The sequence below is a fragment of the Suricata suricatta genome, chromosome 8 (assembly GCF_006229205.1).
Source record: "Suricata suricatta isolate VVHF042 chromosome 8, meerkat_22Aug2017_6uvM2_HiC, whole genome shotgun sequence".
NCBI classification, from domain to species: domain Eukaryota; kingdom Metazoa; phylum Chordata; class Mammalia; order Carnivora; family Herpestidae; genus Suricata; species Suricata suricatta.
This window is the reverse complement of record NC_043707.1, coordinates 27816980-27833544: the sequence shown is the minus strand read 5'-3', so window position 1 is coordinate 27833544 and position 16565 is coordinate 27816980. Positions and strand designations below refer to the sequence as shown.

The following is a 16565-nucleotide window of genomic DNA, read 5'->3' as shown; positions in this document are numbered from 1 at the left end:
GAATGGTGGGGGTACCAGGCCGTTGGCAAGTTGCGGACATCACACTGTCAGCCGGCTTCCTGCTCCAGGCCTGGACGGGAGTGTGAAGGCAGCTCGGCCCTGGTGACTGCACCTGGAGGCAGGGTTTCCTCGTTGTTGGAATCAGCTTGAAGTTCAAGCAAATCATACACACACACACACACACACACACACACACACACACACACACACACAGCCTGGTGGCAGCTTGCTGCTGGTTTTATCCTCTGGTTGATGAGCTTTAAATAACTTTCACCGCATGACACCTCTGGGCCCAGTCAGCAAAGAAGTGTCAGCCAGGGGAGGAGGTTTGGAGGTTGGAGGGCCAGGCACAGGACAAGCCCAGGGAGGAGGGGTGGGGAGAGGCTCTCGAAATTCCATCCATCCGGGATCCGCCAGGCTGCAGTGCAGCAGGGACAGCCCCAGGCGGAAGCCCATGGTCTTCGTTTCTGTCCTCTGCTTGACCTTGTTAGGAAAGCCTCTGTCCCAGCAGAATGAGAGCCCGTCCCATCCGAGCCTCTCACTTGCCCACTGTCATTCATACAACACTGCCCTCGTTCAAGGTCAAGTTTAACCCGTGAGGAGGTGTCCCCCGCCCCCCGCCTCTACCCCTGTGCCCTACTGCACCCCGGACTGGCCTTGCACAGCACTTCGGTGAGAGCCATTTGCCAAGCTAAGCACTTGAACTTCGCATGATACTCAACACGGCCTGTGAAATAGGCACAGCTGTTGGTGCCATCTTCCAGGTGGAAAAACTAAGGCTCGGAGTTAACTTGAGGTCTCCCAACGGGAAGTGAAGCATCTGACTGCACAAAGCAAGCGTGTTTGTGTGTGTGAGTCCACCTGCCCACAGCCCGCGGGCGGCATGCACGCGACCTCCCGAGGCAGAGGCCTCCAAGGCGGGGTCTGAGCCTAGGCCGAGGGGAGAAGGAATTCCCAAGGGTGGCATTCCGGTTGTCCCAGTCACAGGCACCAGTTCTCTTCCCGTGGGGCCTCCTGGTCCATCCCTGGCCCGGCCAGAGCCCATCTCGTCCCGTTTGGCCACGAAACGAAGACCTGGGTTCCCTTGGGAAGCAGGCCTCCGGCAACCTGCATTTCTGCGCAGAGACACCTGCTTGCCGTGAGAGCCTGCCCTTCACGGCCAGCGTCCCTCCAGGCGGTGAGCATGTCCTCTGCCTACCGCTCGGTAGGGACTCCGGGCCCCATCCTGCCCGGGTAGGCTCTCGGGAGAGAGCCGGTGCTGAGGGCTGGCCCAGGGCGGCAGCGGGCTGCTGATTCCGCTTTTCTCACACAAGGAGAGGCAGCAGGAGGGCTCTACGCTACACTTGGGAAAGAACTCCGTCAAAAGGACAGCTGATTTGTTCTGATCCTGGAAAGCCCTGGATTCCCTCTCAACACGGTGCCCAGAGGGCACTGCCTGGACCTCGGGCTCTTATTCCAAACCCCTCTCTATTCGGCCTGGCTCTGTGGCCCAGCCTTGGGGATTTCCGGGTTGAGGAACCTGCCAGTCCAGCCCCTGTGGGGGTGGCCTGGCAGTGGAGAAGGTGGCACTGGAAAGAGGCCAAGACTCTCCAGCACCGAAGGGAGGCCTGCCCTCCCTCCCAGTCTGACCCGATTGGAGACTCTCTCCCTTCCCAGTGTTCACACAGGCTGACTCCTTCCTCTTGTGTCCCCAGTCACGTCCCTCTTCCTCTTGTGTCCCCAGTCACGTCCCTCGGTCACTCGGGTTCCACGGCAGGGCCAGGGACCCTGGTGGTGGAGTTTGTGGGCCCAGGGTCCAGACTGCCTGAGTTCAAATCCCAGCTCTTCCCTTACGAGCCACGGCAACCTATGTACTGCTCTGTGCCTCAATTTCCCCATCTGTAAGGTGGAGGAAACAACGGTTCCCATTTGACAGCCTTGTGATGCTAAGGTGATTATAAAAAAGCATGCCTGGGTGGCTATGTCGGTTAAGCATCCAACTTTGGCTCAGGTCACGGTCTTGAGGTTTGTGAGTTCAAGTCCCACATCGGGCTCTCTGCTGATGGCTCAGAGTCAGGAACCTGCTTCGGATTCTGTGTCTCCCTGTCTCTGCCCCTTCCCCGCTCATACTCTGTCTCTCAAAGAATAAATAAACATTAAATAAATAAATATAAATAAATAAAAATAAAAAAGCATCCCTGTCCCAGGGTGAGTCCCTCCTTCCAATCACCAAGGGATGGTGGCGAGGTGCTCCGGGGTATTGCTCTAATAGCCAACCAACAGGTAATGAGACATCCACTTCGTGATAGTTATGGCTTGATAACCATTAAACTGTCCATTTTTCTGCCGATTTCTGTATATTTCACAATAAAAGTTTTAAAATAAGAAAAATTGTATCTTCCCCTCCACCAAAAAATCTTTTATCCATTCATTATCTCCTCTTTATTCATTCTCTTTATTCATTTTTTTATTATGCATGTATTTTTAGTTTATTTATTTTGAGATGGAATATGAGCAGGGGAGGGGCAGGCAGAGAGAGAGAATCCCAAGCAGGCTCCATGCTGACAGCACAGAGCCCAATTCGGGGTTCAAACTCACGAACCTCGAGATCAGGACCGGAGCTGAAATCAAGAGCCTAACGGATACTTAACCGATCGAGCCACCCAGGCGCCCCCCACCTTTTGTAAATCTTTCCATCTCTTGGGTGTAAGTGTGTCCTGTCCCAGCCTCGCAGAGGCTTTGAGCCCCCTGAGCAACAGGGTCCCCGCCAGGGGCCAGGGCACACAGGGCCCGTGGGCTCTCCGTGCTGCCACGTGAGGAGGTGCGGGGAGGCCACAGGAGGGAAGTGGAAAGAAAGGTGGCAGCTGACAGCTGGGGCTGGTGTCCGCGGACGGGGCAGCCCGGCCATTGCACAAGCGCGGAATGACCACGGGAGGAAGGGAAGGAAGTGCTGGTGCTCGGGAGGCCCTGCTTGCCGCAAGCCACTTCCCCTCCTGCGCCCAGGTGAGCGGGGCTGGTGCTGCAGGGACCTCAGGGCCGCCGGGGCACAGGGGTGGCACAGGGCCGGTGCGAGGCGAGCAGCGGGCGGGTCCGTGTGGTGCCTGAAGCTGCCACCCAACACGTGACCTCAGTCTAGTCCCCATTTTCAAATTTTCATCGAAACACAACAGACCAACAGAAAAGAGCGGCACGCAATCCCGCATGCCCGGCCTAGTGAGCTTCCAGAAAGCAGGCGTGCCTGTGGAATCAGCAGCGGTCCCTGGAAAGGGCACCTCCGCTGCCGCCTCCTGCGCCTTTCCGGTCACCACCGCCCCCGACCAAAGAGGTCACCCTGGCCTCCAACACTGCAGATTGGCCAGGGCAGGTCTCCAGCATGGGTCTAGAAGGTTCCTCGGCCATGCTATGTGTCGCAGTTCCTTCTTGTGGCTGAGCACTGTGTCCTCCCGCGTGCGAAGATTCTAGATATATAAAGGGGGTGACCAGAGAAAGGCCTTGCAGGGCCGACAACACCCAGGGCTGGTGACCTCGCTGTGACCTCTGGGGACATGCCAAGCAAATCTCAGAGCAGAGAGCATGGACCCTGCATTTTTTTTTAAGTTTATTTATTTAGAGGGAGAGAGAATCCCAGGGAGGCTTCGAGCTGTCAGCCACAGCCCCACGCGGGGCTCGAACTCACAAACCATGAGATCATGACCTGAGCCAAAACCAAGAGTCGGACGTTCAACCAACTGAGCCACCCAGATGCCCTAAGGCTCCTGCACTTTGTGAATAAAACCAAGAACCACCACCAACCTGACCAGTCATGGTAACAGACCCAAAAGGGCGCGTTTTGGCTCCCCTCTGCCAGAGGCCACCCTCACCCCCAGTAGTCCAGGGGGACCCGTGGCTCTCAGAGTGCTGGCGGCCTTTGGCATGGTGTCACAGTCTTGGAATCTGTGCATCTGGGACCCAACCTGGCCCCGCCAACCTGAGCCTGCAGACAGGCTGCCTGGGTGTGAGGCGGCCTGCCTTGTGACCTTGGACCGGCGCCGTAACCTCTAAGCCTCCCAGGCCCTCAGGCGTGTCCTACTCTCGCTCCTAGGTACTAGTGAGACACCTCAGCCACTCCCTCGTCACCTCTTCAGCCCAAACCCCCTCCTGGCAGAGACCACGGCCCAATCTCCAGAGGAAACGGAGTCAGCCTTAAGGATCTATTAGATCAGGATATTGTTTTTTAATTTTTAATTTTGTTTATTTTGAGAGAGAGAAAGCACGAGTGGGAGAGGGACAGAGAGAGAGAAAAGGAGAGAACCCTGAGCAGGCTCTGCACGGTCAGCATGGAGCTGGAGGCAGGGTCCGAACTCACGAAGGGAACCGTGAGCCCAAGTTGGACGCTTAACCAACTCCGCCACCAGGCACCCCAATTTGATCAGGATTTGAACGCAAGCCTCCCTCAAAGCCTCACACCTGCGGATGTGCGCCTGACGCCTGGCCACGCTCCCATGGGGACGGTCCCCAGCATGCAAGTCCCTGTCCCTAGTATTTACAGACTGCCGGCTGCCAGCCTGCGGGTGCGGCCAAGCCCGTGTTCTGGGGCCCACGTTCTGGTAAAGACAGACATTGTAAAAACGTGAGATCCCCGACAGGTCCGTTTGAATAAAAACAGGAAAGGGGGGGAAGCATGAAGTTTTGCCAGTTTGTTTGAACATATCAAGAAAGGCCTCTTGGAGGAGGTGCTTTTGATCGGGGGAGGGAGTTAGAGATGTGGGAGACGGTCAGGGTGGCCCCGCAGCTTGGGGTGGCCCAGGAACAACAGAAGGCCAGATGTGGGGGATGGGGTAGTCAGAGACGGGGGTGGGGGGCACCCCCGAAACTGTGGGGTTGTAGAGTACGGGGTGGGGTGACGCCAGGGCACGCATGTCCCCAGGGACATGCCGCGTGTGACCGCCCACGTCCCCGCGACTGGAGTCCGAGGAATCCCAGAAACTGAAAGGAGAAGCAGAGCACCCTCGGCGCCCTCCCCGCCCCCGCCCGGCCTTCCTCCCCCTCCCCAAGTGACTTCCTCTTTCAGGCCCTTTTAAGGCCCACCAGCCGGGGAGCGCCCCGCAGAAGGGGAGGCCCCGCCGCCCAGCCATGGGGGACACCTTCATCCGCCACATCGCCCTCCTGGGCTTCGAGAAGCGCTTCGTCCCCAGCCAGCACTACGTGAGTAGCAGGGCGCCCTGCCGGGGAGGGGGGGGTGTGTGTGCCTGGGGCCCCCAGCCTGCCGGGGCGCGCGACCGATGTGTGTCCCCTAAACGGATGCGCGCCCTGCCTCCCCCGCCCCCACCGCCAGATGTTCCCTGTGGCGTCTCATTCGCCCCAGAGCTCCGTCCCTGGCTGGCTCCTCCGGGCAGCCCGCCCTGACCACCTCTGCTCTCACACGGAGCGCTCCTCCCCGGGGAAGTGCTGGCGGCGACCCTCTCCCCGCCCGCCGTGGGGTCAGCGACATTACAGTGGGAATTTCTCCATAGGGCGATACCACCATGGAGCTCAAAAAGGGCCCCCAAGGCCCTGCCCTGGGGGCTGGGGAGTATCTGCCCAGACACATCCACCCCAAGGGTCCCCAAAGCTAGAGGAGAGGAAGGCCAGGCAGGGGCTCTGCTCTGTCTGGTATTTGTAGGGCACATTTGGTATCCTTTCTTCTTTGTCTTCACTTAAAAAAAAATTTTTTTTTTACATTTATTTATTTTGAGAAACAGAGAGTGACAGAGCGTGAAGAGGGGAGGGGCAGAGAGAGAAAGAGACCGAATCTGAAGCAGGCTCCAGGCTCCGAGCTAGTGGTCAGCACAGAGCCTGGTGTGGGGCTCGATCCCACAAATCATGAGATCATGACCTGAACCAAAGTCGGATGCCCCTGTCTTCACTTTTAATTTTACAGAAAGGTGCCCTACAGCACCAGTTACTCCAATATTCCAACACTCAACTTCTGTGCTCCTTCTCCCTCCCCCATCCCCTTCCTTCTCTCTCTCTCTCTCTCTCTCTCTCTCTCAATAGAACTTTTCTGAACCATTTCAGAGTAAATTAGACATTGTGTTTCTTTCTTTTTTTATTATTTTCTATTTTTGAGAGAGAGAGAGAGAGAGAGAGAGAGAGCGAGAGCGCACAAGCAGGGGAGGAGGGGGAGAGAACGAGAGAGAGCGAGCGAGAATCTTCAGCAGGCTCCACGAGGAAGCCCCATGCAGGGCTCTGTCCCACAACCCTGGGACCATGACCTGAGCTGAAATCGAGAGTCAGACACTCAGCCGACCAAAACACCCAGACACCCATCCCTTTTTAAGTAGACTTCACGCCCCGTCTGGGGTTTGAACTCATGACCCTGACATCAAGAGTGGGAGGCTCTTCCTACTGAGCCACCCAGGCGCCCCCTGCTAAATGCTACTGTGTATCTCTTAAAACCATGAACATTTTCTGCAAAGGTGGGGACATCAGCAAAGAACCAAAACACTAACACTATTATCCAATCCGCCAGCCTCACTCAGATATTACCAGCCCCTCGACCTGTCTGCAGTAAAAATGATCCAGGCTCAGGATCCACTCCGGGGCCACCTGCTGCATTTCGCCTGCCTGTGACCCTTCAGACGCCTTTAATCTGGGGCGATCTGAATTGGTCTTTCTTCGTCCTTCCCAACTTTGAAATTTTGAGGAGCTGGGACGTGTCATTTTGTAGGACATCCCTTTTATAGAAGGACTCATCTAATTCTTCTTAGATTCAAGCTACACGGCCGGGACAGGAATCCCCCAGAAGTGACACTGTTCTCCTTGTTGATCCTGGGGGCGGGAGGGGGGACAGGCCGTTTTGCCTTTTCCTGGATAGATGATGTTAATGTTGATCACCACGTGTCTCTAGTGTAAGTAAGGGTCCTTTTTCTCCCTCTGTGATTAATGACTAGCCTGCAGGAGATTCTGTGAAACGATATGAATATTGTTTCTCATACAGTACTCGGAGGACTCTTGTCCGAGTCGAATTACTGTAATGATTGTCAAATGGTGATTTTTAGACTCTGTAATTCCCCCTGCATTTATTAGTTAGCATTTTACCACAGAGTTCTCCCCCTCTTCCTTATTATTTACATGTCAGTATGAATGCGTGGATTTCTCTCTTAGTCAGTGGGTATCATGACTCACCTTCTGCTCACATTGTCCCATGCAAGCAGGAGAGGGACAGAAGGAGGGGGACATGAAGTGGGCTCAGCGCTGACAGCGGCCTGCGCAACACGGGGCTCGAACTCACGAACTGAGAGACCCTGACCCGAGCCAAAGTCGGACTCTTAACCGACTGAGCCGCCCAGGCGCCCCATGAGCACATTCTTACTTCTGCTAAGAGATGTTCTAGGCTGACCTTGTGCCCTCCGGCCGGACCCCTGGGCTCAGCCATTTCACTAAGGACCCCTGTTTCTTTGCAGTGGTGGGGGGGGGCAGGAGAGCCCTAGATCTGGAAGCTGAGTGTGTTCATTGCCTCTGGGGTGTCATTGACAATGTCCCTTCAGGACCTTGGCTCCCAACCAGATTAACAGATTTACTCCTTTGCTCCTTTCTGCAACCCACGCCAGCTTGGAGCAGAATCACAGCACCTGCACCGGTATTAACAATCAACCTACACATTTATTAAGTCAAATTTAAGTTTTCCTTTCAATTTTTTTCTTTTTAGACAGAAGGTAGTAAAATACTGTAACTAAAATTTACTTGGAATTTTTCTTTTCCAGTTTTTCTTGAACATGGTTGTTACCCATTTGATAGATAAGTTCATTTGCTTTTATTTGTTTCCAAGGTTAAGTTTGAAAAAAAAATTGGTGGAGCCTGAGTGGCTCAGTCGGTTAAGCATCTGACTCTTGATTTCCGCTCAGGTCATGATCTCACGGTTCATGAGTTCGAGCCCCGTTTCTGGGCTCTGCTCTAACAGTGCAGGGCCTGTTTGTGATTCTCTCTTCCTTGCTCTCTGCCCCTCTCCTCTTTGCTCTCTCTCTCAAAATATAAACATTAAAAATTTTTTTAAATCATTGTTAATCTAATTTTATTTTTTTATTTAATTTTTATTTTTTCTTTACTTTAAAAATATTTATTTATTTTTCTTTTTAAATTTATTTTTTACTTAAAATTTTTTTTAACATTTCTTTATTTTTGAGAGACAGAGAGAGAGAGAGCATAAGTAGGGGAGGGGCAGAGAGAGAAGGAGACACAGAATCCAAAGCAGGCTCCAGGCTCTGAGAGGTCAGCACAGAGCCCAATGTGGGGCTCGAACTCACAAACTGTATGATCATGACCTGAGCCGAAGTCGGATGCTCAACTGACTGAGCCATCCAGGGACCCCTTAATTTTATGTTTAAGGGTGTAATTTATTAACATATTTGATGCAATCAATCATCAAAACTTTATAGAAAGATATGCAAAAAGAAGGGGTGCCTGGCTGGCTCAGTCAGAAGACTGAGCGACTCTTGATCTCTGGGTGGTGGATTCCGGCCCCATGTGGATGTAGAGGTTACTTAAAAATAAAATATTTAAAAAGAAAGAGAAAAAGAAAGGAAGAAACAGAGGAAGGAAGGGAGGAAGAAAAATGTATAAATGTTTTTTGGGGAACTTGGCTGGCTCATTCCAAGGAACATGAGACTTAATCTTGGGGTAGTGAGTTCAAGCCCCACATGGGGTATAGAGATGACTTCAATAAGTAAAAGTTTAGGGGTGCCTGGGTGGCTCAGTCAGTCAAGAGTCTGACTTCAGCTCGGGTCCTGATCTCATGGTTTGTGGTTCAAATCCCGCATCCTGTCAGCACAGAGCCTACTGTCTCCCTCTCTCTCTAGCCCTCCCTCTTGCTCTTTCTCTCTCAAATATAAAAAAAAAAATTAAGAAATAAATAAACACAACTTTAAAATATATATTTAATTTTTAATTTTCCCTCCTTACACAGACAATAAACAAAGCCATATGACATACTCTACCTGCTTTTTCCCTGTTTCCCTGTAATATCCTGGGGTCCCTCCCAGATGGGTTCATTAAGTCTGTCTCATTGGTGTATAACGGTCCCTCACGTGACGGCACTGTTGTTTCTTCCAACAACCTTGTCGATTGTTTTCACTAACTGGCAATTACCTGATCGCCCTGCCCTGATGTCGTCGCAAGCAATGTCGACGCTTTAGATGTAGGGTTTATATGTTTAGGGTGACATCCATGTGGCGGGGACACCGTGAGCTCTTCAGGCCTTTTGCTCATGTTTCTACCACACTTTTTGTCTTTATTCTTTCAAATTAAAAAAAAAAATTCTTTGAAGGATTTTTAAAAGTTTATTTATTTATTGAAGTCATCTCTCCGCCCAGAGGGGGGCTTGAAATCACAACCCTGAGATCAAGAGCCCTGTGCTCTACTGACTGAGCCCAGCGGGCGGCCCTAGTTTTTTCTCTTTTGATGTAAAATTTACCTGAAACGAAGTCCACCAGTCTTGGAAATACGTTTGTCGAGTTTTGAAGGTCTGTGTCCCTATATGACCCAAATCCTCATCAAAATATAGACTGTTACCAGGGGCGCCTGGGGGGCCCCGTTGGCTAGGTGTCCGACCTCCGCTTGTTAAAAATCTTTAGATGTGTATTTCACTTAGTACATTTCACAGTCTTCAGCCCCTCATGAGCATCTTGTAGTGATCTCTGTTCACTCCTGACAGGAAGTACAGGGTTCCAGATGATTCAGAGCGTGTGATTCCTCTTTCCACGCTGATCGAGTGAATGTATCTGTTGTACCCAAGATTTCTTTATCGCCCCCAGAAACCAGAGACCGCCAGGGAGGCCGAAGCACGCAGGCAAAAGCAAAGGGCTTTATTACGAATTTAGGCTCGCCGGGGCCTAGACTCGGGCTCACAGCTTTTACAGGCGTGGTGGATCCGTGCTGAGAGCGAGCGAGCCCCGAACAAAGGCGGGGCAGGACTTTTAGGACTTTGGGAAGGGGGCATTACAGGAGATTGCGACACAGGTAGAGACCTAATCATAATGGTCCAACAGTATTGGCAGCAGCTCTAACCATCCACGCTGTTCAGAGCGTTCGTTACTTTTGGCGGGACCCAATCACAACATTTAGGGTATCTTTGAAATTAACCAATTACAGAGCGAGTTCAGGGTCTTGTTTGGTGACTATAAGGTTAACTTTAACACTAGGTAACAGGGGCTTATCTAAAGTTCCCATCTGCAGGCCTCACCCTTAGGAATGTGGGGTGAGGTAGCTGGGCTTTCCTGATTGGATACCCCCGGGCAGTGTATGACTGTCAAATGGCCAAATGGTTCCGAAGAGACTGACCTTAGACCTTTTAGCTTAGAGGGGGAAACAGCCAGTCATGGCATCTGTTAGGTTCAGACTCGTGTTCTTACATATCATGTCTCCTTTCTGACTGTCAGCGTTAAGAACGTTCAGATTTCCGTCATTGCCTGCAAGGGCCGCCTGCTTGTCCGCCTCCGATTCTGCCTCGTTTCCGTCCATGGTGCGTCCTCTGCTCCTCCCAGCTTCTGCTGGCTTCTCCGTCCTCGCCAGCGTCCTGCTCCTCCTCCTGTCCGTTGGGGATGACCAGCTGGTCCTGCTCGGGGTCCTCGGCGTCCGCCGGCGTCCCCGGGGTGTGCCCCACCGCCTCGCCTCCCGGTGCCTCTTCCGCCCGCAGGCCTGGCGTCCTTGGCCGCCTGCCCCGGGCCGTCCCTCCGCAGCACCTCCTCACCCACCGCCCGAATCTCCTTCGTCTCCTCTTTCTCACCTTGTCTCTTCAAATCCAAAGCCGCCTCAGAACTGGGGGCTGGTGTCTGCGGCTCACCGTTGCTGGGCACGTTTCCTTTCACCGGTGGCACCTCTGCCTGGGACAGGTCTGCCTCCTGGGGCCTGGGCTGAGGCTCGTTGGGGCCTTGGAGCTGCTGCTGGCCTTGGTCCTTTTTCTCATTCAGGTCCCTTTTTGGTGACTTCCTCTGTTCGCTCCTCACACCGCTGCTTCACCCCTTCAGCTGATTGAGGCACTGGCTCAGGTTGTAGGAGAACGTCCTCTCCAGGCTGGAGCTGGAGTGCCTCCTGCTGCCGCGGCCGCAGCTCTGCAGGGCCCTTAACTGGGGTCTGTGAGCTTCGCACCTGTGGTGATGTTATTCCCTAACACTGCCTTTTCATCCTGGTGTATCTTGTTGACGCTCCCCTGCCTCTCTCTCTGCCCCTCCTCTGCTCGCACTCGTCTCTGTCTCTCTCAAAAATCAATAAGCACTAAAATTTTTTTTAATTAAAGGGGCGCCTGGGTGGCTCCATCGGTTAAGTGTCCAACTTCAGCTCAGGTCATGATCTCGTGGTTCATGGGTTCGAGCCCCGCATCAGGCTCTGTGCTGAGCGCTTAGAGCCTGGAGCCGGCTTCAGAGTCTGTCTCCCCCTCTCTCTGCCCCTCCCCTGCTCACGTTCTGTCTCTGTCTCTCTCAAAAATAAACAAACATTAAAAATTAAAAAAAATTTTTTTAATTAAAAAAGATATAGATTGTTACCAGCACCCAGGTTTTTTTGCCCCCCACTCAGTCCTCCCCAGCCCCCTGGAGGAAGCCACTGTTCTGAGTTCTTCCCACCTTGAACTAGTCACGCTTTCCCTGGAAGGTCATAGGCACGAAGCCCTCCCCGGTGTGTGGCCTTTTGTGTCGGCTCCTTTCACTCAGCAAAATGCTTTCGAGATCCACCCGGGTGGCTGCACCCATCAGTTATTTGTTCCTCTTTGTGGCCGAGTAGAATTCACCTCCCTATTTCGGGTTTTTCCTAACCAAGTTTTTCTGTTTTTCTTTCTAATAATGGGCTCACTGAGATAGGAATATCACAGCGTCCAACGCACTAATATAAAGGGTACAGGCTGATGGTTTTTAGTATTCCAGACTTGTGCCGCCGCCGGGTGACTAATATTCCATGTTTGTCACCACCCGAAAGCGACCCCATAGCCGTTAGAAACTCCCCATTCCCTGCCCAGCCCCCCACAGCCATAGATCAACTTCCCGTCTGTACGGATGTCCATTCCGGAGATCTGGTAGAAATGGAGCCTTGCGCTATCTTGTCCAAACCCAGGCTTTTCCATGTCCCCGCCTGCCGCTAGCCCACCAGTCCTAGGAGGGGGGCCCCCCTGTAACCCCAATTCATGGAGGAGGAATCTGAGTTGATTTGAGAGAAGCCAAACATCTTCCCCAGATCCCAAGGCTGGAGGGCGGCAGCTCTGGGGTCCAGGGAGTCGGTACCTCTCTTGGTCCAGGTCGCCCCAAAGAGTGCTCTCCCCTGCCCCCCGAGGCCCCTGGGCTTTGACCAGGAAGCCGAACGAGGCCCTGACCACCCCTCCCCCCAGGTGTACATGTTCCTGGTGAAGTGGCAGGACCTGTCTGAGAAGGTGGTCTACCGGCGGTTCACGGAGATCTACGAGTTCCACGTGAGTGTCCCCGGGGGGGGGGGGGGACACACCTCCCCCGGTCCCAGCACTGCCCCTCGCGCTGGCCAGGGACTGAGGAACCCACATCGCCCCCGCCCACAGTTTAGGGGGCACTATTTATTTCTTAACATTATTATTAGTAGTAGTATACATATAATATACTTACATATATTTACATAATATTAAGTATATGTGTATATATATCTAAATATATGTAAGTGTATTATATATGTAAGTATAAGTATATACAAGTATATATATACTTATTTATATATTTTTTATATTTATTTTTGAGAGGCGGGGGAGGGGCAGAGAGAAGGAGACACAGAATCTGAAGATGGTTCCAGGCTCTGAGCTGTCAGCACAGAGCTTGACATGGGGCGTGAACCCACAAACTGTGAGATCACGACCTGAGCTGAAGTCAGACGCTTAACCGACGGAGCCCTCAGGCGCCCCTCTTTAAACTGTTCTGTGTTTAATTGTAGGATTAGACCCTTTCACTAATCGGTGGGCTCATTCATTCAAACAGCAACTATTTACCGAGCACCTACTAAGCGCCAGGTGCGTTCCACTTGGCGAGCTCTGAAGGTGACAAGGGCATAAGAAAGATGCAAGTCCTTGCCTTCTCTTGTGGATCTTAAGTTCTAGCGAGGAGTCAGGATGACACACAGACAAAACATAAGTAATGTGCACAGTATGTTGGACAGTCACTAGACCTGTGGACAACATCAGGTGGGAGGGGGGACAGGGAGGACTGGGTTAGGAAGGGAAATTGTCAGGGAGAAGGTATCACTGTGGGGGGATACCTGAGCAGAGACTTGAGGAAGGAGAAAGAGAAATAGAAAGCGCCATTGACAAATGTGGGGGAAGAATGGGAAGCGCAAGTGCAAAGGCCCTGGGGCAGGCATAGGCCTGGTATTCAGGGGCGCCTGGAGCAGAGTGAACAAGAGGGGCGGTGCTGGCAGAGGAGGTCAGTGAGGCGGGCAGGAGCAGGTCCGAGGGGCCCTGTAGACTGATGTGGGGCTTTCGGCTTCCGTTCTGAGTGCGCTGAGGGGCAGGGAGGAGAGACAGAACCCAGTTTAAGTTTTAAGAGGGTGCTGACTGAGGTCAGAGAAGTGGGGAAGGGCGTGTAAGAAGATTGTTGTGATCACCCAGGCTTGGTGGCGCTCAGACCAAGGTGGTGGCTGCGTGGGTAGCGAGAAGGGTCAGATTCTGGGTGGATTTCAGGAGGACAGCCCAAAGGATCTGCTGGTGGCAAGGAGGGAAGGTGGGAGAGAATGAGCCAGGGACGCCACCTGAGGTTTCTACTCCAGGTGACTCGGAGGTCACTTCCAATTCTCCGCTTTTACAGTGGGGCGCCTGGGTGGCTCAGTCGGTGAAGTGACCAACTTCGGCTCAGCCCGTGATCTTACAGTTTGTAGGTTCTGGGTTTGAGCCCCACATCAGGCTCTGTGCTGACAGCTCAGAGCCTGGAGCCTGCTTCAGATTCTGTCTCCCTCTCTCTCTCTCTGCCCCTCCCCTGCTCATGCTCTGTCTCTCTCTCGAAAATAAATAAACCATTTTTTTTAATTAAAAAAAAGGACATTCTTACACCTTTTGTTTTCTTTTTTTTTTAAATTTTTTAAATGTTTTTTATTTATTTTTGAGAGACAGAGAGAGACAGCGTGAGCAGGGGAGGGTCAGAGAGAGAGGGAGGTACAGAATCAGAAGCAGGCTCCAGGCTCCGAGCCCTCAGCACAGAGCCCGACGCGGGGCTCGAACCCACGAACCGTGAGATCATGACCTGAGCCGAAGTCAGATGCTTAACCCACTGAACCACCCAGGCGCCCCACACCTTTTGTTTTCTGTCTAGAAAATGTTGAAGGAAACGTTTCCTATTGAGGCGGGGGACATCAACCCGGAGAACAGGATCATCCCCCACCTGCCAGGTGAGGAGCGGGGTCAGCCCCTCCCCCAGGCCCACTCCCTGCGGGACCTTGACCTGAGAAGGAGCTCATGCCCCTCTGGCGCCCCTCCCTGGCCCGGCAGCCCCGCGGTGGTTCGATGGGCAGCGGGTGGCAGAGAGTCGCCAGGGCACCCTCACCGAGTACTTCGCCTCGCTCATGAGCCTGCCCGTCAAGATCTCCCGCTGCCCCCACCTCCTCGACTTCTTCAAGGTTCGCCCCGACGACCTCAAGCTCCCCACGGACAACCAGTGAGTGGTCCCCTCATTCTGTCCCCAGATGGGGGGGGGAGCTCTGCCCGGAGAAGGGGCACAGGATGTCCCCCATGTCACAGATACCCAAAGCTCAGAGAAGGGAGGCGACGTGCCCAAAGTCACACAGCCTGAAAGAGAAGGAGCCAGGATTCCAATTCTGGTCTGTGTGACCTGGAGTCCCTCCCTCCGCCCCCCAGCATCCCTCCCAAGTCTTTCTCTCTCTCCTTTTTTTTTTTTTTAAAGTTTTATTTATTTGTTTTGAGAGAGACAGGGACAGCTTGAGTAGGGCAGGGGCAGAGGGAGAGGGGGAGAGAGAGAATTCCAAACAGGCTCCACGCTACCTGTGCAGAGCCCGACGCGGGGCTCAAACTCACGAAACTGTGAGATCACAGCCTGAACTGAATCCGAGTCGGCTACAGAACCGACTGAACCACCTGGGGAACCGCCCCCCCCCCCACCGCCCCTGCTGCCAAGTCTCTTCTCTGTCACCTCCTTCTCTGTCACCTCCTTCTCGGCCTGCCCTGCCCCCTGTGCTCAGGGCCCAGCATGGAAAGCATCTGAGAGGCCGCATGAGGGGGGCGCAGGGGGGATGGATGTGCTGTCGGGCTGGGGGCCGGCCGGGGGAGGCCCCTCTCTCTGCTCTTCTCTGCTCACTGAAGACGGGTAAGGGCGCTGTGGACAGGCTCCAGCAGTGTGGACCGACCCCTGAACGCACCCCTGGTCCAGGGCAGGGGGGCTCCCATGGGCCTGGGGGGCAGGGATGCCCCTGCCCCATTGGCTGCTCTCCCAGGGCTCCAGAAAGAGGGTGCTTGCCCCTGACAAGAGCCTGTCCTAGCCAGGTCTTTACCCGCATCCTTACCAGCACCGAGTGCTTCCCTTTGGGTTTGCCAGAGGCTGAGGGGGTAGGGGCGCGCCTTTCTAGCCCGTTCCTCCATAGTGCCCTGCCCCCATCCCACCTTCCTTTTCCTCTTGGGAAGTTCTGCCGGTCCGCCTGAGGCTTCTGCTCCCCTATAACCCCAGACTACCTTCCCTGCAGGGTGAAAAAGCCAGAGACTTACCTGGTCCCCAAAGATGGCAAGAACAGCACCGTCACGGGTAGGAGGCGGGGCAGCTGCACGCGGGTCCCCCTGTGGGGTCTGGGGACTTGGTGGGGATCCCGAACGCAGGCTGCACAGGGAAAGGAGATGGGGGGCGCGGGGAGCAGCCTGGAAGGGTCTCTGCAGCTTCAGTACAGAGTGGGGATTTTTGGGGTCACCAGACAGTCACGCTTTGGGGCTCATGTCTGTGGCTGCAGAGGCACAACCCTGGTTGCCAACAGCCGGGGGATCTCGTGGCTGAATGCACAAGCAGGTCTAGGGGCAGAGGTGGCCTTCACGGCTCACACGGGGGCACAACTGTACGTGATCTTTACTGCGTGATCGTTGGTTTTTCATTTTTTTTACATTTTTGCAAAAAGTTTATTTAAGAGAGAGCAGGCACATAGGGAAGGGGCAGAGAGAGGGAGAAACAGCGCCCCCAGCAGGCTCTGAGCTGTCAGCAGAGCCCATCTTGGGGCTTGATCCCAGGAACTGTGAGATCAGGACCCGAGCCAAGGTCAGGAGTCAGGGGCTTAACTGACTGAGCCCCCAGGCGCCCAGTAGGTGCTCAATAAATGCAGGGCTGTGGAGAGACGACATTGTCTCTGCTGTTTTGCAGCGGGCAGGGTGCACACGCCTCCAGGTGCCTGGAGCTGGGTGGGAAGGGGACACCGGTGCCCGGTTCTGGTGGCCTCCGCAGGGGTCCCCCCGGAGGAGGCAGCCTGCCCCTGCGGTGTCCGCTCACTCTGGCCTCCCCCTGTCCAGACATCACGGGGCCCATCATCCTGCAGACCTACCGCGCCATCGCTGACTTTGAGAAGAGCTCGAGCTCCCAGATGGCTCTGGCCACGGGCGACGTGGTGGACGTGGTGGAGAAGAGCGAGAGTGGTCAGCCCCCGCA

The 16565-nt window shown here is 54.0% G+C and overlaps 1 protein-coding gene across 1 annotated transcript in view; it reads left to right on the top strand.

Moving 5' to 3' along the window:
- Positions 1 to 5044: 5044 nt before the first annotated feature.
- The window catches only part of NCF1 (neutrophil cytosolic factor 1), a 14720-nt gene continuing 3199 nt past the window's right edge, over positions 5045 to 16565 (top strand). The window contains exons 1-6 of the mRNA XM_029947719.1: positions 5045 to 5163; positions 12311 to 12391; positions 14244 to 14319; positions 14420 to 14585; positions 15625 to 15683; positions 16430 to 16552. Coding sequence (XP_029803579.1) covers positions 5092 to 5163; positions 12311 to 12391; positions 14244 to 14319; positions 14420 to 14585; positions 15625 to 15683; positions 16430 to 16552 — 577 coding nt within the window. The 5' untranslated portion in view covers positions 5045 to 5091. The remainder of the gene's footprint in view (positions 5164 to 12310; positions 12392 to 14243; positions 14320 to 14419; positions 14586 to 15624; positions 15684 to 16429; positions 16553 to 16565) is intronic.